This window comes from Aspergillus versicolor, assembly GCF_001890125.1.
Source record: "Aspergillus versicolor CBS 583.65 unplaced genomic scaffold ASPVEscaffold_3, whole genome shotgun sequence".
In the NCBI taxonomy this organism is placed as follows: Eukaryota; Fungi; Ascomycota; class Eurotiomycetes; order Eurotiales; family Aspergillaceae; genus Aspergillus; species Aspergillus versicolor.
The window spans coordinates 194,941-218,489 of NW_024467526.1; the positions used below are offsets into that span (position 1 = coordinate 194,941).

Sequence of the window (23,549 nt, forward strand, 5' to 3'; positions counted from 1 at the left end):
TGCTTAGCGTCGCCTGGCAAACGCTTGTTGTGCGCCTCCACTTAAACGAAGATTTTTGCCAGGTCCAGTGTAGGATTCGTGTCTATTGGCCGTGGGAGACCGTGACCACCAGCATATGCTGTTTAGCGCAGGATTAGCTTGTGATGCTACCTGGGACCCCTGGGAACACCATCCCGGTACCTTTTCTGGTTGAGCGCTAACTTGAGCCCACTGTATCACATTTTCCTATCAAGGAATCGCCCATTGCATGAGATGGCCCCCGGTAGGTAACCGCAGCGCCGCAGCGCCGCAGCAGCCGGTCGCCCCTCTAGTGCGGTATTTCTTCGCAGGGCTGATTTGGAATAATATCGAATTCGGGCAGTGCCGGTGTTAATATCTCATTGTCGCTGCTTCATGTGGGAGGTTGCAAGCTCAGCTTCGCTTGTTGCTCGGTTCTGTGCCTGTCCTCGATCTCGACAAACTGTATCAGCTACCAATGCAGCCCTCGCAGCTCTACTGGCGCGTAAATCCGTATTTCTAGGGGTAGGTGGGGGCAACCATCCGGTGCCCTCGTCGATACGCCAACGCTAAGATGGTACTGCGGCGTTGTCCAGACATGCGGCACAGACGAGATGCATTTCCGAGGAGCTCATCTCGTAGTCTGCCCCTGCAGCAGGAGAGCACCGGATCCCCCGATACCATGGCCCATTACAGGGAGTGGTAACCCGGTTACACGACTCCGTATGAGGTGCTAATGGACAGGCTCCGATGTCCCATCTCCCAGCTGGGCAAGTCGTGTCAGCCGGGTCTGTACTTAACGCCATGTTCTGCATCTCGAGACACGAGCTGTTCATTTCCCAATCTTCCTTTCTGTCTACAAGGTGCCTGTTCTGTCTTGTCATTGTCCACACAATGAAATTGCCTCTTTTCTTCTTGTTTGCTCTTTGTATATCCAAAGCAACCGCTTTTGGTCTATACGGCTGCTACGAACGCCTCTTATACTGGCAAGCGTATCAAATGGACGAAGATTCCCACAATAAGAAGATTGCAACGGCCTGCGCCCGAGATTCAATAACTGCTAAGGTAGTGGGCCCGATCACAGGAGGGCGCTGCAACCTGCGGCAATTTCTCTACTACATTACGGACAGCCAGGATGAAAAGGCAGTAGTCGCGGACAAGAACACGCTTAAGGATTCCGACCTGGCCAAGGAGAGAACCGATCTCGACGAAGTTGCTAAGAAGATGTACCACGCTGGAATGGGGGAACCCTACAACCCGAGCCACATCTACCAGGGTCTGCGCTCAAACTCCCAAATCCATGACCTTATTCAGAATGTTGCTGGGTAAGTCTCTATTGCCACCCCGAATGCCTTGCCTGTGGTACAACTGGCAGAAAATCAACTCGAACTTCCACAATATTGACCGCGAGCAACAGATTCATCCAGCGGAAACGTTGGTTAGACGAAGGGGGTGGCAAGCCCGCCCAAGAATTGTTCGATCAGGCTGAAAGGGCCCGAAGCCGAGTCCAGACGGGGCGTATAGCAAGCGGTCTCCGGGATGTAGGAGTTGAGATTCGCAGGAAATACGATCGAGAGGTTTGGGACAAGCAGCCAAAGAACAGAAACGGAAAAATCAAGAAGAATGCCCCTTTGGTTGACGAGGGACTGGTCAGGGAGCAAAAAGTAATTCCCCCAGGAGCCACCGAGGGGTGGATCTCCTGCAATCCGGACGCCGCACAGGACTCACTCAACGCCGCTGGCAAGGAGGTGAACGTGAGAAAGGAATTCATAGACCCTTGGAAAAATAATCAGGACGGTCACCGGTTGAATATCCAGGCAGTCCAAGATGCAAAGCAGATGATCACCGAGTGTTGAGCGTCAGAGGGAGAGACTTGTACGTGGAGGTGTGAAATGTAGTGTGTATTCAGTATCAAGTTTTTGAACTTCCCAGGTTGACATTTCTCAGAATAGCAACTATTTAACTTCTTCCATGTCTAATAAGTCGAAAACTTCCTCCAGACTGGCCGTCGGGATTTCCTTATCTAGCATTTCTGTCTTCCAGGTCTCTCGCGAGACGGCGCAACCAAGGAACAAAGCAATATCATAATCACCAACGCCGCAGTCCATTCCATTGTATGGACCTTCTTCGCGTGCTCCTGGTTCGACGGGGTCATGGAGCCTCACGATCGGGCTCCGTGTTTTTGGAGAGTACAGATTTGACGCCGCGTAGTAGTCCCCCCACCAGTCGCTGTTCGGATGCGCCACCTTAAATCTCTCCGCGGCATCAGGAACCGCTGCGCAGATGTCGTTTTGGAACTTCTTGTTGGATGAATGGCTGGCTTCGTGCCACAAGCCGTATGATGCATGCTTAGATAGCCACCACAACTTGGGATCGTCAGGTTCAGGCAAGCTCAAAGCGGCAGGGAAGTGTATGTCCTTGAGAAGTTCAGGCGCAGCGAGTAGCACGGCATCCCACGTCCATGTATAGTTTGCAACTATGCAGGCTCTTAGGCAATCCTCAATCATGGTTGGTCTTTTATGTGCCAGTTTCTCATAGGTCATGCAGTGAGCGACATTTGGATACCAAATAAGGTCCGGTAGGAATCCCCCAGGAGCATCCACAGTGAGCCAAGTAAGATCATCAGACATGATGCGGCGGGCATTAATCGCACGCCTAATCTTAATCTCGTCTTTCTTTTGCGGGTGTTCAGGGATCTGTGTACCCCACCATTTAGCGAAGGCTGGATGATGGTAGATACCATGTACAACCATGGCCCATTCATCTTCAAGCATCTGTGGTCGTCGAAGCCGTGCATAGCGATCAATCTCGCCATTATATGCAGCAACTTGGATAAGTTTGTCCTTGTTGATCAATGGGAGATCCGCAGGCAGTGGTGTATACACCAGCGGGAAGTAGTCCTCTGGTGTCTCGGGGTTAGGACCCTCGCAGTCATGGTCATCGATTCCCCAGTCTTCGGTAATATTAAAGTAAGGGGGCTGCTTCTGATATGGTGTCCATGGCATATGGGCTCGGTTAATATCGCGAGGACCAGAGTGCTTCGTGCGAATTGTAAGACTCGCGAAAACAGCGGTGTCACCGTTGAGAAATGCAATTCGACGGCCGGCAGTATCAACCGTACGCGTATAGTCGTTCATGATGTCGAATTTAATGGGTTCGGAGATAATAAGGCTATAAATCTGCTGGCTGCCCTTGCTGTTCCTTTGAGCAGCTGCGTACCCAGCTTCTTCTGCAACATGCACCTCGGGGAGAACGTCCAGCTCTTTATACAGATCAAAGTATCCGGCAGCAGCACAGGCCCGAGCAGCTTGGTACACCATATCTGGATATCTCTGTACCAAAGCCCGGAGAGTCTCCTCTGTTGGAATATCTGGATACCAAAAACAGTAGGGCACCTCCTCAGGCGTTAACATGGTTGGGATAATGCCGCTCATGATATCCCGGGCATTCAGGGCGCGCGTGAAGTCAGACGAGACTCCACGGAGCTCCTGGGCAAAGCCATAATGATGCCGTATACCGCGAATAGTGCACAGTCGGTGAGCCTCCTCGTCTAATATCTCTGGAATTCGCGACCCCTGGATTGCGGCCTGGCAATCTTCTCCATTGTATTGGCCGTCGTCTGGGCTGGAGGCCCGCAGATACGCTTCTATGCTATCCCAGGTAGAATCTGCCATTGTATCGTGGCGGGTGAGTAGGAAGTGGGTGGGAGTGAGTGAGAGCGAGCTAGGAACTGTCTGCAGTGCGCACTTTTAAATTGCAGTATTAATTGTAATTGTAATGAGGATACCGCTGCTCCAAGTGGGTCTGAATCAGTTTTTGTTATTCTGATCTACTCTGTAAATGGTTAGTCCTTTCACTGTATTTCAGTTTTTCTCGGGCGGACTTACAGCAGACCCATCAGCTTAGCGGATGCAGGAGATGGGAATGTGATGGAGTGAGTGGGTGGAGCCAGCGGAAATTGCTTGTTTCACAACACTGCGCCGCAATGTATATTCTCAAGGTAGAGGGGAAAGACTTCAGAAACAGTCCCCAATGGAATATTGATACTGGAATAGCAGGTACTGGTGATCCAGATGGAAGAATACTCGATGCATCCTTCTCAACAGTCAGTGACTCAGCCCAACTCCTTAGTAATCAAGCGCGTAAGAATGCGAGTCACTGGGCGATTAGTGGATCAGCTCTAGTTTACCAACTAACGTACGGGCGAGACCTGGTTGCAGGGGTTGCGTCAGGGTCGAGTTATTCTCACACGGTACTAGGAAACTTCCCCGACACGGGCAACTATTCCGCTGGAAAGTAATTGGGATAAAAAAGGTCACTTTGATTGGCTCAATGGTGTGGTACAAACTTGAGCAGTCGAGCACTCCTTGGGGGTCGGCGTTAACTGTGACTGCCGGCGAATCATTGGATATAATGAGCCCTGATTCTGTTCTTGCACCAACAGCCCCGACATGTAGGAGCAGGCGCTTAAGAAACAGCCTTACTTGGTGGTCATTTTTAGTATGCGATGGTTGCTATAAATATGACTCCCAATACCAGAAATCACCACTACAACATGCAAGGATAAATAGATCCCATCACCAGTAAATTTTCGACAGCCATGTGATTGCCGCACTCAGACCTCTTTTTGGCACAACCTGTCACAGATATCGTGGTCAGGGCTGGTCCATCTGAGCCAAACACACCCAAATACATGAAATCGGCCGGCTCAAGCCGCCACAAACAAAGCTTGTTTCCCAGCGGGATAACCCGGTCTGTTCAGCAGGACGTACTGCTCAGCTAACTGATCGAAAATGGGACACCCTGCAGAAAACTTTCTGAGCTATTACGCTGAGGTTCATCACTTCCCGACTCAAGGGGTTCCCCTGACATCCACCTAACAGCCCATGAGTCCAGCATCCCGATCCCGGGACTGCGCGACCATATTCTGGTTCCCGTCGGAACACACAAAGAGGAAGTGATTGGATTGAAACGACTCATCTGCAGCCAGGATCCATGCAGCGGGGCTCGCCTGTATAGAGACTCTATATTAGGGGTTGAATACCCTCGGGAAAATCAGATATTAATGGACCTTGGGCCCACAGCCACAACCTTAAGGTTATAGGGAATAGATCTCCTTGGAATGCGGGGTCCCTAGTTCTGTATAGCATAAATAGTATCTTGTTGGGCCAAAGACCCCCGAAGGCTGCTGGTAGTAAGCCGACGCGGGCGTTGAGGGTTGTGTTGGCGAATATATATAAACGCCTCATGTGCCACTTGACTACGCATTTCCCTATAGGTTATAATAAGAATGCCTCTCGCCTGTGCTATGTGGACATCATCACTGCACAGTCGTTTAACACCTTGCTTTTCCACGGCGAGATGATTGGTTTGTTTTTATCGCGAAGCGAATCCGTGAACACCACATCAGCAGTTTGTGTCTGGGCTACAATCTCGGGCAGATAACCGCAAATGCCCGTTACTGCTGACGGCGTGGAACAATTCTGCTTGACTGGGACCAACGCCAGCCTCCACATTAAATTTTCGAAGAGGGGATGTCATGTTTATGGTGCCATGGGCAGTTGGTTGTCTGAGTTGACTAGGGAGAATTTAGATCGTGAACCCCTGCGCCAGCCGAGGATGCATAAATGCCTTTAATGCCTGGTTGGGGGCTTCTATCGGGTTTTATAGAAGCATTTCCCGCCCAGCCGGTATAGTGGAGCACAGAAAGGGGCGGTGGTATAGAATCGAATGCAACAGAGGAATCAGACATATAAAAGAGTAAACTGAGCATCCCAACGTCATAGCACACTGCGTTGTCTCCAAATCCATTGAAGATGTACTCTATACACTATACTGGAGGGGATGAAACAGGCGATCAACTCACGTCTGTTTTGTCACCATGAATTGATACCGCAGTCTGTCAGCGATTTCAGTGATTGCGTTGATGTAGAACCCTACCAACGCGCTAGATAGCTGCAACAGGCCAGTCATTATAGTTCTCGTCTGGCGTTTGGTACGGACCATAATGAACGGTGTTGCCGCGATCGTTCGTGGCCAAAGGTATGCCATGGCTGATACGCGAGATGACATCCTATATCGTCAGCCTGCATTCAACATTATAAAACCGTCCCGATACTCACAGGATTGTAGATAAACGGTCGACCAAATGTAATCAAATCAAGCTTGCCCTCTTCGACCAAAATATTCGCCTCCTCAACCGTGTAGTCATGGTTGGCCATGAGCAACGAAGGGCTCCCGGGATACTTTACCAGCGGTCCAAAGTCGAGCACCGGATCGTAGTTAGGAGGCAGAGGATAATCACTAGGCCGGCCAACGAGCCCAAAGAAGTCCCCAGTCCCAGCATTCGGATCAGCTCCACGTCGGGAGAGATTGATAATCCCGACCTTGCGTGCGACTAGCTCCTTGATTAGGTGAGTATAGGTTTCCTTCATCTCCTCGAAGGTGACCATGGAGTCATTGGCAAAATCAGTTGGGTTCAGCTTGACACAGATGAACTCAGGCCAGCCGAATACCTTGCTGATTGCATCGACAACTTCAAGGACAAATCGGCATCTGTTCTCGACTGTACCACCGTACCGATCCGTCCGTTTATTGGCACGCCTGCTAGGGGTTAGTATAATATCGAATCTCCCACAGGTCCCACTTACTTCATGAGGAATTGGTGCGGCAGATAGCCACTGGAGAGCACAGAATTAGTTTGACCCTGTCGCTGTACTACAGCCAAAGAACACATACCCCTGAGCCAACAGTTCTACCCCGTCGAAACCGGCATTTTTCGCCAGCTCTACAGAGTGGCGGTAGGTTTCGATTACTTCCCGTGGATCCTCGATCGCTTCCACATTGTCCGTGTGACCCTAGAGATTACCGAGTAAGCTTTATGCCTGCGCAGTGGACGGGGTCTCCTACCGGGGATCCTGGGAGGTCACGATATTTTCCTGCATCAGCCTTGATACTAGATGGTGCCAAAACCGGACCTCCCATTTGTTTCTTGATTGGCATTTGATCATGCTGGCAGCGACCTAGTCAATATTAGTGTTCGAGTATTTATAACACGAAGTTGCTGCCTGGACGCACCGGCATGCCACGCTTGAAAGAAGATCTTCCCGCCCTCCTCATGAACAGCATCCGTGACTCTTCGCCAAGCTTGAGCGTGGTCGTCTGTGATCATGACGGGCGAGTATTTCCACTCGCAGCCTGTCCAATCGACAAATGTTCCCTCGTTGACAATGAGTCCGACTCCGTCTCGAGCCCGGTCGGCGTAATGCTTGACCTGCGCAGGGCCGGGCTTGTAGTCATCGATGCAGCGGTTGCGTGTCATGGATCCCATGACTACACGGTTTCTCAAGGGGAGCCTCTCACCGACGGTGATAGGTTCTAGAAGGCTGGACATGACTATAAGATGTTCGTCGAGGATTGTGATCAATATGAATTCGCAGTCTTGTCATGAACTACTCAAGAAGGGCTGCTCTCGTGCCAATAGGTCCATATTTATACCCGTCCAACTGCTGTCCTCTACTCAGGATGCGACTTGATTAGAAATACTATGATTTCCCCTTCTCATCTGCACGGCTCGCGGTATGGATGATCGCTGATGCTTGCCTTGGGGTCAGTATAATTGGACCAGTCACGGCGTGGCTATTCCGGTAATGTGGATACATTATTCCAGTAAGCCAATAGAAGCTTGCCATTTCCGACAGCCTCAGCGAAGTAATCAACCAATAGTATCCGTCCATATCCGAGTTCCACTATCCTCATCGGAAGTGTCGGCCATCCTTCGCCCTCCACTTTACTCCAGAGTACATCCACTCATCAGTGATATGAAGGCACCAAGGGCATGTCCACAATGTCGGGAGACCAAGCGAAAGTGCATCCGTCCAGGCCCGGGCGAGCCCTGCAGGTCTTGCCAGCAGAGAAATTTGCAATGCGGTTCGCAGTTGAGACGTCTTACGCCCTCGATTTCCAGGCCAGTCTCAAGCGAAGAGCATCCTATACAGCCTCATGGACAAGGCGAGCACAGAAGTCCGATAGATTTACCCTGGGACACAACAGCAGAGCTTGTGGAAATCTATCTGAATAAAGTCCACGACCAACCCCATAGCATCTTTCATCCGCCAACTCTGCGGATGCAGTTGCGTAATGGGTCTCTGTACGGGGCAATGCTGTGTGCAATCTGTGCTATAGGTGCAAAATTCTCATCAAATCCAGACCGTCGCAACTTGGAAGCACGGCTGACGACGGAGGCAAAGCGACTGCTACAGGCAGAGTTGGAGAATGTCTGCCTCGCAAACATACAGACATGCATTCTGGTAGCCACTCTCAGCGCTGGGAACTGTCAGACCTCTTCAGAAGCCTTATTTGTTCGCAAGTTCCCCCCTACGCACTCGGACAAAATATGACAGAGGCTGATGGTGTATAGGTATCGCCACTGGCATGGCGGAGATCATAAACATAGAGTCCGTCACCAAGAACGGCAGAATCATAGAATCTGAGACAGCACGCAGGGTCTGGTGGTCACTCTATGTAGCAGATCGGTGGTGCTTCGCCGGACTCGGTTTGCCTCGTCGTATGGAGGATCTCGGGGGACGCTGTGGCCTTCCCATGGACGAAATGGCCTTCCGCTCGCTGTCACCGGACCAGACAACGCTCATTCCTCCTTGGAAACCGGGGATATGGGCCTACTTAATACAACTGGCTCGCCTCTTCGGTCCGATCCAGGATCTGAATCGCAGGGTTGCTACAGGTGACGCCGATACTGCAGAGTTGGATCAGGATGTCGACGTCCTTGGCCAACAGATTGAAACATGGAGGGAAACCCTTCCACCGGATATCCAGTTTACCATACAGAACCTCCAAGGCCAACAGCACAATCAGCTTGGTGGTCCCTTCATTGCTCTGCATTTGGCCTATCACCACTACTCAACACTACTCTATTTCCGCTTCCTCGAGGACAAGAACCCTTCATCCTCCTATGTCACCCGTTGCAAACACCACGCATCGTCTTTTAGCAGCCTGCTCCAGCTCTCTCGCCAGGTGCAGGGATGTGAGGTGAGTTACCCAACTATTGGGCATATGGCAGCTGTATCCTCGTCTGTCTTGCTGCATACAATGCTTTTCGGTGATCAGACAGAGCTTCCAACTGCACGACGGGAGCTCAGTGCGAATTTCGAGGCTTTGGTCGAGCTTCAGCAATATTGGCCTGCTACGAAAGCAACGGTACGGTACCACGGTTAATCCAATGGTAGTATGGCTAATGAATCATAGATCAATCGATTGATGACGTTCCAGAATATCTGTCTTTTGTCGACTGAGTCTCACAAACTCGATGGATGGATGGTGAGGTTTCTCTTAGAGCATTCTCTTGCTCTCCAGAAGAGGGAGTTGCCATTTGTGCCACCGAGTGTGGAAGTGGAAGAGGAGAACATGACATCCATAGCTAGAGAATGGATGGAACGGGGTAGATATATGGATTTTAGCAGGGAATGATAGAATTACTTCTAAACTTGCTGATCACTCATTCAGCATGCATTTCAGCCGCTTGGTACTCGCAACTCGCAAAGCTTCCATAATACATTCCAGCCTACGTTCATACACTCTATATCATATCGTCATCATATTCCATAACCACCACGTGTGCTCATGCTTGCTCACATTCGTGGATTGGGACATTACGAGCGAAGGGAACACTTAAGGGGAGACTGGGGAATTGACATGGAATAGGGTTATGTCTATGATTTATATGGTTGGGCATTGATTGGCTATACTATTCATTCCAAAGTCCACGAGCCATAATATAGTAGATCGATAATATTGAGAGGGCTAAGCTACATTCTGTTTCTCTTAATACTAAATAACAACACCGCCCCCCCCGTCATGACAGGCAATAATCATTAGAGATGAACCACCTCACGCATAACATCCAATGCTCCCATCAGGGCGCTTCACACACTGGTACGGCTTGTTGCAATAGTATCCATAAAGACAGCAGTTCTGGGTAGCCGGGTTGACGCAGGATCGGCCCTCGCAGCAGATGTTGTTAGGCCTGCAGCACCAATTGCCGCCCTGACAGATCGTGGGATATTCTGGGTCAAGGCAGTCCCGTTTAAATAGCTGGTTTTCATCTGTACGCGTATTCAAGCTGCGGGCCTTGTCATCGCTGTCCGGGTGGAGTGCGTCGACGATCCTCTCGGTGTCGGCCTCAATGATGGAGCCGTCGTTGAGAGTGAAGGATTCCAGGCTCGCGAGGACACTGTTTGCCGAGAGGGCAAGGAGGAGGTATTTGAGCTGCATTGTGGACTGCCGGTATGTTTTCAGAAGCCAGCAAGATGAGGTAAATTGGTGATTATGCTTCTGCTTGGGGGATAACGACACCTCTTATATATGACTTTCCAAGTCCGCCCTTTCTAAATCCTGCCTTTTCGACCATGGGGGGCATTGCCTTCCTGCTGACTGACAATACGAACTGCGTTGAGGTGGTCTGTTGATCGCCAGTGTAGATCGTTCTCCATCTCGTATTGCGGCTCTCATGATAGAGCCTCTGGAGGTAGCCAAGTCTCTGGGCCGGTTCGCGCTACAGCTGATTCGTGCTCTGGCAGTGATATTGCGTTGACACGTTGGCGATCGACTTCCAAGGCAGGCGTCTGCCTTCAGCTGACGAGCGGATGATAAAACTCTGTCTTCATCGGGCCGCGGCCTTGACACGAGCTGGCCGTTTGCCAGTGCTGCACTGATCCCTCCAATGCGGCAGGAATCTCACATTGGAACGTATCAGAACCTCGATTGATCGCATGTGCTCACTGGCTCAAAGAGGGGACGGTGTGGTTGGGCTGCTCACGAACAAGCCTGAGGCTATGGCCTTTACCTCCCAACCAGGCTGGGCGATAACGTGGGGAGGGCCTGCAGTGGTGCCCTTCGGAGGCTCTTCCCAATGGTTCTCAGGTCACATTGAAGCTTACTCAAGGCAGAGACTCGGCCAGTAATTTCCGAGGAAGGAATCACCTAATTGCAGTGTCAGACGAAGCAGTATGGGCCTCTTCAGTTCCGGGTGAGATGTGATTAATCCTCCCGGTGGAAGTCCGTCCTGAAATTATAAGACATAGACGCTGACATAGCACCTACAACCTAACTAATTGGCGTGCTAATCATGATAGGTTACCAGCCATCAGCACGCTTCAAATATCCTTTTGGCTGTAGCTATCCCGCTCGCCACTCAACCGCAGCGTCTTTAGCGTCCACTTTTGGAGGCTGGAAGCAAGGAAGCGATCATGCCATCCACTATAAATGGCCATTCATTCGTGTGATTGATGGCGATACTGCTGTGGGACATGGCCTGGAAGCAATCTTCACCGTAATTAAAGTTGCCTGATTCGATCTTCGATGTCTGAACTAGATTGCGTAATTACTGGCAGGAATCTTGGATGATTACGGGTTCCAGCGTGTTCCAGACCCAACATACACGAGTGAAAGATAAAGTCTTGCAGCAGGTATTGCGAGGGTTACTTAGTTCCTCGGCAATGCACTGTTCCATAAAAGAGAAATAACTACGCCGAAGCAAGTCATCGAACATAATCTGTGCACCGAGTTTCGGCCCATCAACAAGATCTCGGCACAGCTTGCCGAAACAACCGAAGACAGAAAGATAGAGCAAGCTCCTTCATATTTCATATTAGGTACTTCCCCGCATGGGCCATGCTGACGTGTCTCGAATAACAAAATGACCGTTTATATACAACTTGAACATCGGATTCGATACAAAAGAATCTCTCGTGCTATGCCCCATCGGACCGCGATTAACAACCTGTATCGCCTAGTCATGATCTCAGCCAACAAAAGGCAAATTCAGATGATCCAGATCAAATTCGTCGAAGATCCAGTCCATGGTGTACTTCGCAGCCGGGGCCACGGCGTTTTCTATAATGGTGCTACTTGCCCCTGAATCCGAGTACACCAGTGCCATCCTAGGGCACATGTCCTTGGGGAAAGGGAACAGGCTTGTCAAGATTGGAGCGGGGGCCTCATAAGAGGTTGGTAGTGAATCTTCTTTCTGCTGTGTCTCGGATGGGTGAGTTTTCGGGTCGAACTTGGCTGTACGCAGGCGGTCGATGGTCGTCAAGATGTTGTTGGCAGGTGGCCATTTTAGACTCATACATTTCAGTGCAGTTACAAAGGTATCTAAATCTGTATTGCACAGATCTTGATCTTCGGGAAACATCATGATCCGGTGAATCTGTGGAATACACCCTACCATCAGTGACCAGTTATGGACTGGGGTGAGGTAGTTCGTTTCGTCGTGGTCGTCGATTTCCTGGTACAGGCACGCCATGCAGGACGATGCCACTAGAGATGAAATGGGGGCCATATAAGGGTGAATAGTCTGTCCGTATAGATGGAAAACTAATATAATGCACGTAAAGTAGTGGATGTGCATTTCACTGATGCCTCGTCGATACAATTTGCAACCAGATCGATCGTGAAGGCGCAGACTACTTGGAAGGTGCGCAAGCCATTGCTCCAAATCGTTGAGAATCCCTGAAACCTACGTACAGTCTTGCAATTAGCACAGTGCGATTTCGGGAAGCAATATTGGGTAGGTTTAGTAAGTATTCGAAGAGCAGTACGCACTTTTTCTGGGCATATCCCTGCATTCCGATCTTGGAACTCGACAATCCTTTCGAGGACCATATTCAGCTTCGTGTGTGCAATGAATATCTCTGCTGACGTATCTGCGGCCTCGAAATCTTCAAGATCCAAGGGGCGCAGGTCCATGTTCTGGGACAGAAGGAAGGCAGGACGTCCAAAAGCTGCCGCTTGCAGCTTGTCTACGACCTGGATATAACGTTAGAATTAAGTATTACACTCGGAGTTGCACTGACAAAGAGGAACCACATGATTCGGCGGGCAACCCCTGGGTTGGAGAATTTCGAATATCTCGATTCTCGATGAAGACCCATCTGGTATGCAAGTCGCACGGCGACACCAAGCCAGTGGTAGGAGGAATCTAGGGTCACTACCATGGGTGGGGTTACAATCCAGAAGCATAGGATACAAAGAGTCTTCAACAAGGCGAGGTTATCATGCTCCTGTTTCGTATAGATCAGGGTCTTGATTTTGAGATAACACGATTCGCTCAAAGGCGTGGGTGATTGGTGGTCCCTTGGGTATCGCAGTTGGGAACCAATCAAACAGATTACCTGCTGCAGTAAAATAGAAGCTCCTTCAGCAGCCAAATCGGCTCTATCAATGACAGGTGCAATGTGGTAAAGATGTTGGAAATACGTGTCGGCGAAGACCTGAACTTTGGATGGAGATGGTAGGGACACAGCACCAGTAACTCTCAATATCTCATTATGGATGTGCTCTGGGAAAGAGCCAGTATCTGCCATTGCACACCTAGGAGCCGATGAAGAGAAAGACATCAGAGACTGCTCTCCTATATAACCGGACTGGTCAAGCGGCGAGCTGATGGTTTGATGAGAGGCACTGTGGAGCCGGCCTGAGGTGACCACTCCAGGGTGTCCAGTACAAAGGGCTTCATTAACGATATTCAGTGGATTTGAGGCTACAGACACGGGGCTTGCAGTTACCGGTGGGAGGGCCCGGTTCTGTGCCGCACGAGAAGCCTTTTCATTGTGGCGTCTAGGTGCAAGTGAGTCTGTCAGAACATAAGCAGCAACATTATATCTTCAGAGCTTACTGGCAATGTTGACCACGTCTTTCACAGTTGCTACATACGCCGCTTTCCTGCTTTTGGAGATCGCATCGTACCTATGGCGGGGTTAGTTTCGCCAGCAGCCCGAGGATAGATCCTACATGCCTTCCGGGCGTGACAGTGGTTACAGACAATCCTGGCTCTGTCGCGGGCTTTGGTATTAGAAGCGCTTGGAGGAGTCATGGCGAGGCCTTTCTATCACTCTATAGAGGTAAAGTCTAGATGATTCAGGTCTGATGGCTATTCAAGACTTGTCGCTCTTCTCGGTCCGAGGCCCTTGTGGGTTCGCCGAACTTCGGTAGCCCGCGCTCTCTTGGCGATGGATGCGGTGATACAACTCATCCTGCGTTCAACGAAGCTTCGGCAGGTAGGTCTCAGGCCGAGCTGTCGCCGAGATTGTTGGCAAGCTGCCTCGTGCGTTCAACAGGTATATAAACGCCAGGGGAACCCGTCGCTTTGATGTGACATCACGACTCCGTCTTCACGTGGACTGTACATATGGGTCTCACTATGGCGCAGACTAGATACTCATGCATTCTCTTCTTTCTCTTTGCCCTCATTGCGCAAGCAGTCAAATCCGATAAAATGGCCCTGGATAAGACGCAGCCCAAGCCTGCAACCCATTTCATCATTGATCATCAGAAGCAGATCCGACAGAGTCTGCCCTTCAATGACACCCGTGATTTCATCAATGCGAGAAGGGGGTTTAAGGGCCGCCTCAATCCCAACATTATCAAGAATGATAACGATGAGGTTGTGTGGAATAATGATGCCTACAACTTCCTCGGGGAAGACGCACCCGACACAGCTAATCCAAGTCTGTGGCGCCAGTCGCAGCTTACCCGCCTGGACGGACTCTACCTGATCACTGAGGGTATCTACCAGGTACGCGGGCTCGACCTCTCGCATACAACATTTGTAGAGGGTGACAAGGGTGTTATCGTCATTGACCCCTTAACTTCGGAGGAGAGTGGAGCGGCTGCACTTGCACTCTACCGGCAACATCGTGGCACTGAAAGGGACATCAAGGCCATCATATACACGCACCCGCATGTGGACCATTTTGGTGGTGTCAAAGGTTTTGTCACGGACGAAGATATCAAGGAAAAGGGCATCAAGATCCTTGCGCCCCAGGGCTTTCTCGAGCATGCTGTATCCGAGAATGTCTTTGCTGGAACTGCCATGAGCCGACGCGCTGCGTACATGTACGGTGCTGCTCTCAGCCGGGGACCAAGAGGTCAGATCGGCACTGGGCTTGGACAAACTGTCACCACTGGGACTATCACACTGATCGCGCCTACCGAGGAGATTACTCACACTGGCGAGAAGCGAACGATTGACGGTGTCGATATGGTGTTTCAGATGGCACCGGGTACTGAGGCCCCTGCTGAGATGCTCATCTACTTTCCCAAGCTCAAAGCACTATGTGCTGCCGAGGATGCAACTCACACATTCCACAATATCCTGACACTGCGTGGAGCCGTGGTTCGCGACTCACATAGCTGGGCCAAGTACTTGACTGAGACTATAGACATGTTTGGTGGTCAAGCCGAGGTCGTCTTCGCATCTCACCACTGGCCTACTTGGGGTGTTGAGGAAGTCGTGGAGTTCCTTACCTCCCAGCGCGACCTGTATGCTTACGTGCACGACCAGACACTCCGCCTACTGAACAAGGGTTATAACGGACCTGAGATTGCTGAGACGATGGCCTTACCCCCGTCGCTGGATAAAACCTGGAGTTCCCGTGGCTACTATGGTTCCATCAGCCATAACGTCAAGGCTATATACCAGCGCTATATGGGCTGGTTCGACGGCAACCCAGCCCATTTATGGGAGCACACGCCTGCAGAGAGGGCCAAGCGCTATGTCGAACTCGCGGGTGGGATGGACCAGATGATTGTAACGGGGCGCAAAGCATTCGAAGCCGGCGACTTCCGCTGGGCAGCTGAAGTCCTAAACCACGCCGTCTTTGCCAACCCTCAAAACACAGACGCTCGAGCCCTTCTAGCGGACGTCTACGAGCAGCTAGGATACGGTTCAGAGAACGGTCCCTGGAGAAACTTTTTCTTATCAGGAAGGACAGAACTGCGTGCTGGGAATTTCGGAACTCCTACGCAGACAGCCTCAACTGATATGGTGGCGCAGCTCACACCTGAGATGCTTTTCAACGCTCTCGCCGTTAAAATCAATGGCCCAAAAGCTTGGGACAAGAAGCTGGCCATCGACGTTATGGTCGCCGACATGGGAGTCACCTATCATCTGTGGCTGTCGAACGGCGCGCTCATTTACAGCACAGTTCCACAATTGACCGAGGCTGATGTGACGCTCACCGGGACCGCCAAACAAATGACTATACTTGCAGTGGCTGGGCCTGATTCTGAAGCTCTGGAGAAGGCCGGTGTCAAGATCGACGGCGACAAGTCTGCACTTGACACCCTTTTATGCTTGCTCGACCCGGGCGACCCGAGTTTTAATATTGTTGCGCCATAAAGAATGCTGTGAGTGAAGCTCGCTCGAAGAGACATCGATCTATTTGCATGCAGTAGTCGAACCTGCTGCAATTTCGATGTTTATTTTGAGAGATTCCGTAGCATATTGAGTGGTCTGGGGGTGGATATGATATATATAACCAGCCACCAAGTATAACAAATATAATAAACGATTAAAATACCGAAATATAACTGATAAGCTTGGTATTTCCCCGCATCTCACCCGAGCAGCAGGTCGAAGCGAGCTGGTCAGTGCATGATTCATGGTGTCTCCAACTCCAGCTCGTCTTCCGTTCAATCTGTTGAAGTTCAACTCTTTCTCTTGCTTTAATCTCGCCGTAGTGATGCTTTGATTGTGCTGCTACGCCTAAATGCCCCCCTCAATACTGATCCTCGGAGCAGGCTGCTTCGGCGTCTCTACTGCCTACCATCTGGCCTCTCACGGATATTCGAATATCACTGTCCTGGAAAAAGACAGCGAAATCCCCAGTCGCTTTTCTGCTGCCAACGACCTCAATAAAGTCATTCGCGCCGAGTACGCCGATACTTTCTACACAGATCTTGCTCTGGTTTGTTCCCAGTCCGGTAATTCTAGCACATCTAATTGTTACAGGAAGCAATTCGCAAATGGCAGCGTGATCCCCTGTATAAGCGCCATTATCACCAGACTGGGTTTCTGAACGTCACGTCCAATGCTGCGACTCCCGAGACAAAGCAAGTAGTTGATAAATACTTTGCATCGATCCAAAGACACCCTGCATTCCGTGGACAGGTTAAGAAGGTCAATGGCCAAACCGAGATCAAACAGACTGTTCCCAGCTTCACTGGCCCGGTTGAGGGTTGGTCCGGCTACTACAACAAGCTTGCTGGCTACAGTCACTCGGCAAATGCATTGAAAGCTGTCTACAAAGCCTGCGTCTCTTTAGGGGTCAAGTTTCATACTGGAACTGATGGCGTGGTCGAGTCTCTGCTATACGCATCGGCTCGGACTGGCACTGTCTGCGTCGGGGCCAAAACTCGAGGAGGCCAAGTTTATCTTTCGGATAAGACCATCTTAGCCCTCGGTGCTAATGTCCCAAACTTGATTCCCGACATTGGAAAGCAAACGACAGGCCGCTGTTGGGGCGTCGCACATCTCCAGCTCACGCCCGACGAAGCTCGCGAGCTGCAGGGCATCCCCGTCACCAACGTGCGTGATCTTGCATTTTTCTTCGAACCAGATAGACAAACCAACAAGCTCAAGTTTTGTCACATGGGCGGCGCCTACACCAATTACTCCTGGTCCAAGGATGGTCTGTCCTTGCCGTTTCCTGGGCTGGCTGAATCAAAGTTTCTCCCTGGCGACGACGAACGATATATCCGACAGCTGCTGAAGGAAGTCTTCCCCAAGCTTGCAAACCGACCGCTTATTGACACTCACCTCTGCTGGGTTGCTGATACTGACGACTCGGACTATATCATTGACTTTGTGCCCGGAACAGGCTCATCGCTGGTTGTGCTCTCTGGGGACTCAGGCCACGGATTCAAGATGATGCCGATTCTTGGAGAATTTGTTCAAACACTGTTGGAAGATGGGAGGCAATCGCAGCCCAAGTGGCAGTGGAAGGACTCAAAGCCCCAGTCTGGGGCAGCCTGGCGCAGTGGCGAAAGTCAGGAGCTCTCTGACAGTGGTCGCTCGAAACTGCGCTCGAAACTGTAGCTTCATATCAGCTCAATAGTATTCCGTTAATAAATCAGTGAAATGGTTTCCACGACTCAACGGTTCTGAGAATAAGTTGTTCAATTCTGGTTAGATAAGAGAACGGCACGCACTATATTAGGAAAACAATCCCCATTCTGGCCCTACACCGTTTAGAGTCAGGATAATGTAAGGATCTTGAAGAAGGAGATAATGCGTTAAGGATTTACGCGACAAAATCAGGTGGATGTGTATTGGGAAGCTAGCTGCTAAGGTACACAAACCAGGATCTGATGGCGTTGGATATCGCTGCATCTGGCATCTACTGCAGTTCGGCTTCGATAATGCCTTTCGCTTGCCCCTGAGGCAGCCAGAAGTTCTTCGCCACTAATCCCACTGACTGCAGAAGATCTATCCATCCCTGTCGAGTCCGCTCAATTCCTGGGCACCATGCCATGACGATTATATCGGTCAAGGCCTCCTTTAGTCCGGCATTTTGGTCAGGAACGACGTAATCCTCGATCAGAACTTTGGAATATCCCTTATCCATACTAGCGATCGTATGTTTCAAAATGGTCCGGCAACGATCATCGGACCAGTCATGCATAATGTGCTTGAAGTAGTATGCACGAGCCCCTACAGTATCTGTTAGAACGTAGGAGAATAGAACGTGAGCATAACGAACCTTTAACAGGTTGAGGCTGGAAAAAGTCATGCTCGACTCGCTGAATATCAGGATCAAGCTGTTGAATGTCCTTGATGACCGACGGCAAATCCTCCAGTACAAGCTGACCAGGCCCCGATGGGAATTTCTCCTTGAATCCAGCAATATCATGACCACGCCCCCCGCCGATGTCAACAAGCAGCGGACGGTCGGATAATGCTCCATCCAGCAACTGCTTCTGAACAGGAAACCAGTCAGCCCAATGGGCAGTCTCGTCTCGGCCGCCCTCCATGAAGGTATTGAAGCGGTCGAGTGCGTCCGGGTTCTCAGCCAGCCAGTCCCAACAGGTACCGGTGGTATTATATGCATGTTGGAATGGCCCATCCTTGGGATCCCCTGGATTTTTGTACGCGGACTTTTGAAGGAACTCCGGTGTTTTTTGGATGATGGGTAAAAAGTCGACGAAACTGCTGGTGTTAGACCAGAGATGGTCGGTAGTGGCAGAAGTCGAGCACACTTACAGCGAGTCCATTGTCCCAATCGTTTTCCTCTCCGTCATTTGCCTTGACAGGGCAGTTGGCTGATATTGACCGGGATTCACTTCACTGGCGAAACCGTTGCAAACAAGAACTCGCATGATCCGCTCTGCAAATGCGATCAGTATTTGCACGGTGGCCAATGGAAATATGGGAATTACCTACCTACAAGCTGGATGTCAGCGCTCCTCTCTGCAGCCAGCTCTTTGCAGGTGACAGAAGAGGCGGTTTGGGATAACCGCGCGAAGACACCCAGGTCATGGGCAGTCTTGACGGCCATGGGCACGGCTGGCTTTTGGTCCACGACATTAGAGCTAAGTGGGATATCAGCGATATCTGGGCCATACCGAAGCGAACAGTTTGTAGACTGCATCTGCTGGATTTTCTAGAGCTCGAAGAAGTCTCGTAGTACTTTCAACGGCGTCCAGTCGTGCCTGTTCGGTTTTGGCCGTTTGGTATGCACCAATTGATTCCACGGTTTTCGCGGTCAGGCCAGAAAGATCATAATGCTCCTCGATCGCCATGATGAATGTGAGTTATAATCAAGAATTTTGGATCAGCTCATCGGCGATGGTTTTCTGGGCAGTTTGGCAGAGTTGAGGATATATCGACTGTCAACAAAAAAGGCGGGTGTCGCCAGTGTTTCAATTCCTAACAATTAATTGTGATTACAATACCCCTCTCTCGAAAGTGGCCTGCATTTTGCCTGCATTTTGTGGCGCTACTCGAATCGATAGTTGATGCCACCAAGACTGGGCAGGAAGACGGATTCCAAAAGTGCACTGGATCTTATGCTCCACAACAAGACGCATCTCGTGGTGAGAAATGGCGGTATGCAAGAGCCAACAGTTGTCTGGGCCACTGTACCTGAGAATCGACGATACAGAGCATCTTCATCAGGTGGTGGCTGCAGAGATCCGCATTAGCTTCGCCTATACCGAGGCGAGATCCAGATACAAGCGGAGAGTCAAAACAGTCACCCGCATGATGCTGACATGGGTCCCGTATAAGCAGAGGAAACTGAACTGGATTGGCCACAGGGTAGAAGATCTCTGCTGAATCGTTTGTCGAGACCCTCCCGCCTGCAGCGGAGGAAGAGGAGTGGCCAATATTGGTAGAAGGGGTGCATACCGCTGGTTTACTCACAGGGCTTCGGTTGGCAGTTGAGCTAAATGCCAACCAAAGTATGCAGCGATCGATCCTCCAAAGCTTGCATATGGAGGAAGAGCTGACCACGTCAACGTGAGTAGGAGGACCTTCATAGGCCAATTCTGCACCCCGAACCGCCGATTATTACCAAGCTCGTGCACGGCCTGCGATCTCAGCCAGCCACTTGTGATACATCTACAAACGCACTGCAGTTGTTGCGACAGGCGTTTGTTTATTGTGGCCGTCAGCGGGGATAGACAGCGTCGTCTCATGCGCTCGTGCCATATATCCATACCCAACCAGCAACCACGTTAAGTCCACCAGGACCCTTTTTTTTAGAAAAGGACACCCTGGTTAAAAAGCGCTGCTCTGAACTTCCGCACACCACCATGTCTCCCAGTCAGCCCGGCATCCCATTGAAGATCAATGTCATCGGTGCTGGCATCGCCGGTCTCTCGTCGGCCATAGCACTCTCCGACAGCAACCCTCACCACCAGATCACGGTCCTCGAGTCCAACCCCTTCCTCAGCGAGTTTGGCGCCGGCCTGCAGCTCTTCCCCAACAGCACTCGCATCCTCGACAAATGGGGCCTAACACCAGCCCTGGAGAAGGTGGCCTGCCACTCGTCCCACATGTCCATCCGTCGCTGGAAAGATAACGCAGAGCTGTCCTTCAACTTGAACAACCCTACCACCACCTGGCTCTACGGCTGGCCCCAGTGCCAGATCTACCGACCAGACCTACAGCAAATCCTGTTCGACCGGTTAAAGCAGCAACCGAACGTGTCCGTTTTATTCGGCAAGTCCGTTGCATCCGTGGACCACGAAAGTGGGACCATCCACACGGCAGATGGCGAGGTATTCGAGGCAGACCTCACAGTCGCAGGAGATGGAATCTGGTCCCGGACCAGACGATGCCTGCCGGCATCAAAGGACATCGCCCCGACACCGTATCGCGAGCATCATTACCGGGCGGTGATTCCGCGATCGCGGATGCTCTCGAACCCCGTTACGGCGCCGCTCATGTCCTCGACAGAGACGCAATCGTGGGTAGGACCGGGCATGTTCGTGTTGGCGTACGCGGTCGCCTCGAACGAGTTATATAACCTTGTCATTGGGGTCCCGCGGCCGAGCGAAGGGGTGCCTCTGGGCAGGTGGAATCACCCTGCGGATCTAGACATGATGCGTGGGCTTGTATCGGAGTGGTGTGAGGAAGTGCGCGCCTTGGCTTCGCTTGTTGAAGACGGGGAGTGTGTCTCCTGGACCTTGGGTGAGGTCGGCCCGATCCCCAGCTATGTCAGTACATCTGGAAGAGTCGCGCTGGTTGGGGATGCGGCGCATGCCCTCCTTCCTCATGCTGCACAGGGGGCGGGAATGGCGATGGAGGATACCGCCAGTCTGGCGGAGTTTGTGGGACAGCTAAGATGTAAGGAGGATCTGGCCAAGGTGATACACACATGGAGCCGGTTCCGCCAGGCTCGCGTAGAGCATTTGCGTAGCATCAGCCGGGGAAACGCCGTTGATATGACCCTTCCGGATGGCGAAGAGCAGATTGCTCGAGATACGAAATGGAAAGCCATCCGCGATAAGCAGCGGGCGCAGTTAGCGGAGCTTGTACAGGAGCAGATTAGAGAGAAGATCCTGCAGGAGAAACCGGCCCCTGATCCAGCTTGCAAAAGCACGTTTGAGCCGGGGGGAAGAATGTGGATCAATGGGTTTGATATCAGTGAGGAGAGTAGGAGGTTCTGCCACGAGCATTTGAGACTGGGTGTCTCGGCTTAGAAATGATATGACTATATTAGAAGCAAGCCAGTCGCTTTAAACTACTTGTGATCTCAGCATCGTGGGTATATTGGACTCTGCCTAGTCTGAAAATATGGCGTCGTAAGGAGAAACTGAACTTTCGATATACTTATTAGGGAGTATGAGGTGCGGTTACGGATACACTTGAAACATGATACTTTATTATAATCCAACAATCTGCCGATACCAATTCACAGCTATATCTCTTGGTCTGTATACTGAAAGAAAAGAAGCCAGAGTAGCACCACAGATATAAACCCCGATCAGGGTCATCATCACCCATCACTACTACAAGTAATATACCCCGCCTCGTCGGCTAGCCAGCCCAGATGTCGCAATATAAACTCACTGACATGTACGACCTCCTCACGCTGACGGGGGACGTAATGTGTGCCCTTGAACTTTTGAACCTCTCTCTGCGAGCAAGCGGCAGCGAGTTGTCGGGTAAGCCCCTCCGGTATCATTGTGTCATATTCCGCTATAAAATGCATGACTGGCGTTTTGATCTGGGGTTGGTAGAATGATCTGTAGTCTGGATGCTGCAGCATGAAGCCGCTGAAACACACTGCGAATCGAAATGGAGGATGTCGTGTCTGCAAAAACACCTGGTTAGAACTACACCTACCCGTGGATTCCATTTCTACATACCTGGTTTATATCGAGTCTCGTTCTCCGATTGCCTTCCAGTAAGGATGTTATAATGGCTGCGATGCTGGCGCCGGTCGAGAACCCTATAACCCCGTCGAAGGGACCATGTTTTGCAAGGACGTCCATGATCTTATTAATCGAGGCATCAAGTCCCCAGATATGCGTTTCAGCCTCGAAGTCGCCCTGGCCCCAAGTCCATATATCTGACTCCGGGCCCTCGCCGGCCAATAGCGGACCGTTAACATAGAAGAGCTCGATTCGGTCCGAGCAGCGTTTCGTGTCTCTGTCAAGGGCGATTTCATGCAGAGTCTCTATCAGGCGTGTTGGCTTGTGGTAAAAGAATTGACCTGACTGACCATGTCCTGGATCATTATTAGTAAATTCTAAGGAATGGGGGTATGCTTTACGAACCATGGAGCATAAGAATTCGAGTTGGCCCCTTGGTAGAGGGTGTATGGCCACCATTCCCTGGCGCAAAGGGTTCGAAGTACGAGCGGATAGAAGCCATCTCCAGCATAGGGTGGTCGAAACTTGGTACACTACTCTTGGGGCGATTCATGGTGTCGACGGTTGATATAGAAGCCCCAGTCTGATTCAATCGAGTCAAATCAAAGAAACGCCAGCAAACAAACGGCTTTATGTGCTGGACAATGCAATACACGCCCTTTCAACATACTTGAATGACTCTGCACGAAATCCACATCCTCTGGTAAAGGCAACAGAAGAGACGGGTCTCTCTAATAAAGGAACTTGCTCTGGTCAAGAACAACTCGGTTTTATGAGGGCTTGGCCAGTGCACATATCAAGGGCCCAAGGCGGAATTATGTGTATTATCCTAATGTGATGTATCCATGCCTTCCTGCCCACCCACCACCTTT

The 23,549-nt window shown here is 50.9% G+C and overlaps 11 protein-coding genes across 11 annotated transcripts; 5 read left to right on the plus strand and 6 right to left on the minus strand.

Moving 5' to 3' along the window:
• Positions 1 to 861: 861 nt before the first annotated feature.
• Positions 862 to 1,933, plus strand: ASPVEDRAFT_69965 (uncharacterized protein). Its single transcript, XM_040816046.1, has 2 exons — positions 862 to 1,322; positions 1,415 to 1,933. Exons 1-2 carry the CDS (start codon positions 892 to 894, stop codon positions 1,851 to 1,853), a joined length of 870 nt encoding a protein of 289 aa, XP_040665369.1. The 5' UTR covers positions 862 to 891; the 3' UTR covers positions 1,854 to 1,933.
• ASPVEDRAFT_148650 (uncharacterized protein) lies at positions 1,454 to 3,904 on the minus strand. Its single transcript, XM_040808169.1, has 2 exons — positions 3,885 to 3,904; positions 1,454 to 3,831 (listed from the first exon to the last, which is right to left on the minus strand). The coding sequence occupies exon 2, from the start codon at positions 3,669 to 3,671 to the stop codon at positions 1,953 to 1,955; it is 1,719 nt and encodes a 572-aa protein (XP_040665370.1). The 5' UTR covers positions 3,672 to 3,831; positions 3,885 to 3,904; the 3' UTR covers positions 1,454 to 1,952.
• Positions 3,905 to 5,929: 2,025 nt separating this feature from the next.
• On the minus strand, positions 5,930 to 7,390 carry ASPVEDRAFT_60562 (uncharacterized protein; the record flags this gene model as incomplete). Its single annotated transcript, XM_040815537.1, has 6 exons — positions 5,930 to 6,070; positions 6,120 to 6,600; positions 6,648 to 6,677; positions 6,736 to 6,854; positions 6,907 to 7,019; positions 7,075 to 7,390. 6 exons carry the CDS (start codon positions 7,388 to 7,390, stop codon positions 5,945 to 5,947), a joined length of 1,185 nt encoding a protein of 394 aa, XP_040665371.1. The 3' UTR covers positions 5,930 to 5,944.
• Positions 7,391 to 7,803: 413 nt separating this feature from the next.
• ASPVEDRAFT_39012 (Zn(II)2Cys6 transcription factor) lies at positions 7,804 to 9,775 on the plus strand. Its single transcript, XM_040811818.1, has 3 exons — positions 7,804 to 8,361; positions 8,417 to 9,213; positions 9,262 to 9,775. The coding sequence occupies exons 1-3, from the start codon at positions 7,818 to 7,820 to the stop codon at positions 9,481 to 9,483; spliced, it is 1,563 nt and encodes a 520-aa protein (XP_040665372.1). The 5' UTR covers positions 7,804 to 7,817; the 3' UTR covers positions 9,484 to 9,775.
• Positions 9,776 to 9,903: 128 nt separating this feature from the next.
• On the minus strand, positions 9,904 to 10,287 carry ASPVEDRAFT_26399 (uncharacterized protein; the record flags this gene model as incomplete). The annotated part of the gene is made up of 1 exon (XM_040809901.1): positions 9,904 to 10,287. The coding sequence occupies one exon, from the start codon at positions 10,285 to 10,287 to the stop codon at positions 9,904 to 9,906; it is 384 nt and encodes a 127-aa protein (XP_040665373.1).
• Positions 10,288 to 11,648: 1,361 nt separating this feature from the next.
• ASPVEDRAFT_69969 (Zn(II)2Cys6 transcription factor) lies at positions 11,649 to 14,095 on the minus strand. Its single transcript, XM_040816047.1, has 5 exons — positions 13,811 to 14,095; positions 13,691 to 13,761; positions 12,870 to 13,632; positions 12,619 to 12,822; positions 11,649 to 12,532 (listed from the first exon to the last, which is right to left on the minus strand). Exons 1-5 carry the CDS (start codon positions 13,886 to 13,888, stop codon positions 11,816 to 11,818), a joined length of 1,833 nt encoding a protein of 610 aa, XP_040665374.1. The 5' UTR covers positions 13,889 to 14,095; the 3' UTR covers positions 11,649 to 11,815.
• A 59-nt stretch (positions 14,096 to 14,154) lies between these two features.
• On the plus strand, positions 14,155 to 16,319 carry ASPVEDRAFT_39015 (alkyl/aryl-sulfatase). Its single transcript, XM_040811819.1, has one exon. It carries the CDS (start codon positions 14,216 to 14,218, stop codon positions 16,193 to 16,195), a length of 1,980 nt encoding a protein of 659 aa, XP_040665375.1. The 5' UTR covers positions 14,155 to 14,215; the 3' UTR covers positions 16,196 to 16,319.
• Positions 16,320 to 16,565: 246 nt separating this feature from the next.
• Positions 16,566 to 17,893, plus strand: ASPVEDRAFT_81213 (FAD-dependent oxidoreductase; the record flags this gene model as incomplete). The annotated part of the gene is made up of 2 exons (XM_040816999.1): positions 16,566 to 16,763; positions 16,808 to 17,893. The coding sequence occupies 2 exons, from the start codon at positions 16,566 to 16,568 to the stop codon at positions 17,891 to 17,893; spliced, it is 1,284 nt and encodes a 427-aa protein (XP_040665376.1).
• Positions 17,894 to 18,194: 301 nt separating this feature from the next.
• ASPVEDRAFT_128238 (uncharacterized protein) lies at positions 18,195 to 19,596 on the minus strand (the record flags this gene model as incomplete). Its single annotated transcript, XM_040806528.1, has 5 exons — positions 18,195 to 18,508; positions 18,558 to 19,003; positions 19,058 to 19,181; positions 19,238 to 19,364; positions 19,420 to 19,596. The coding sequence occupies 5 exons, from the start codon at positions 19,594 to 19,596 to the stop codon at positions 18,195 to 18,197; spliced, it is 1,188 nt and encodes a 395-aa protein (XP_040665377.1).
• A 777-nt stretch (positions 19,597 to 20,373) lies between these two features.
• Positions 20,374 to 22,221, plus strand: ASPVEDRAFT_39017 (FAD-dependent oxidoreductase). Its single transcript, XM_040811820.1, has one exon. It carries the CDS (start codon positions 20,611 to 20,613, stop codon positions 22,000 to 22,002), a length of 1,392 nt encoding a protein of 463 aa, XP_040665378.1. The 5' UTR covers positions 20,374 to 20,610; the 3' UTR covers positions 22,003 to 22,221.
• On the minus strand, positions 22,070 to 23,230 carry ASPVEDRAFT_883251 (uncharacterized protein; the record flags this gene model as incomplete). Its single annotated transcript, XM_040818285.1, has 3 exons — positions 22,070 to 22,628; positions 22,672 to 23,033; positions 23,083 to 23,230. 3 exons carry the CDS (start codon positions 23,228 to 23,230, stop codon positions 22,299 to 22,301), a joined length of 840 nt encoding a protein of 279 aa, XP_040665379.1. The 3' UTR covers positions 22,070 to 22,298.
• Between the last annotated feature and the right edge of the window lie 319 nt (positions 23,231 to 23,549).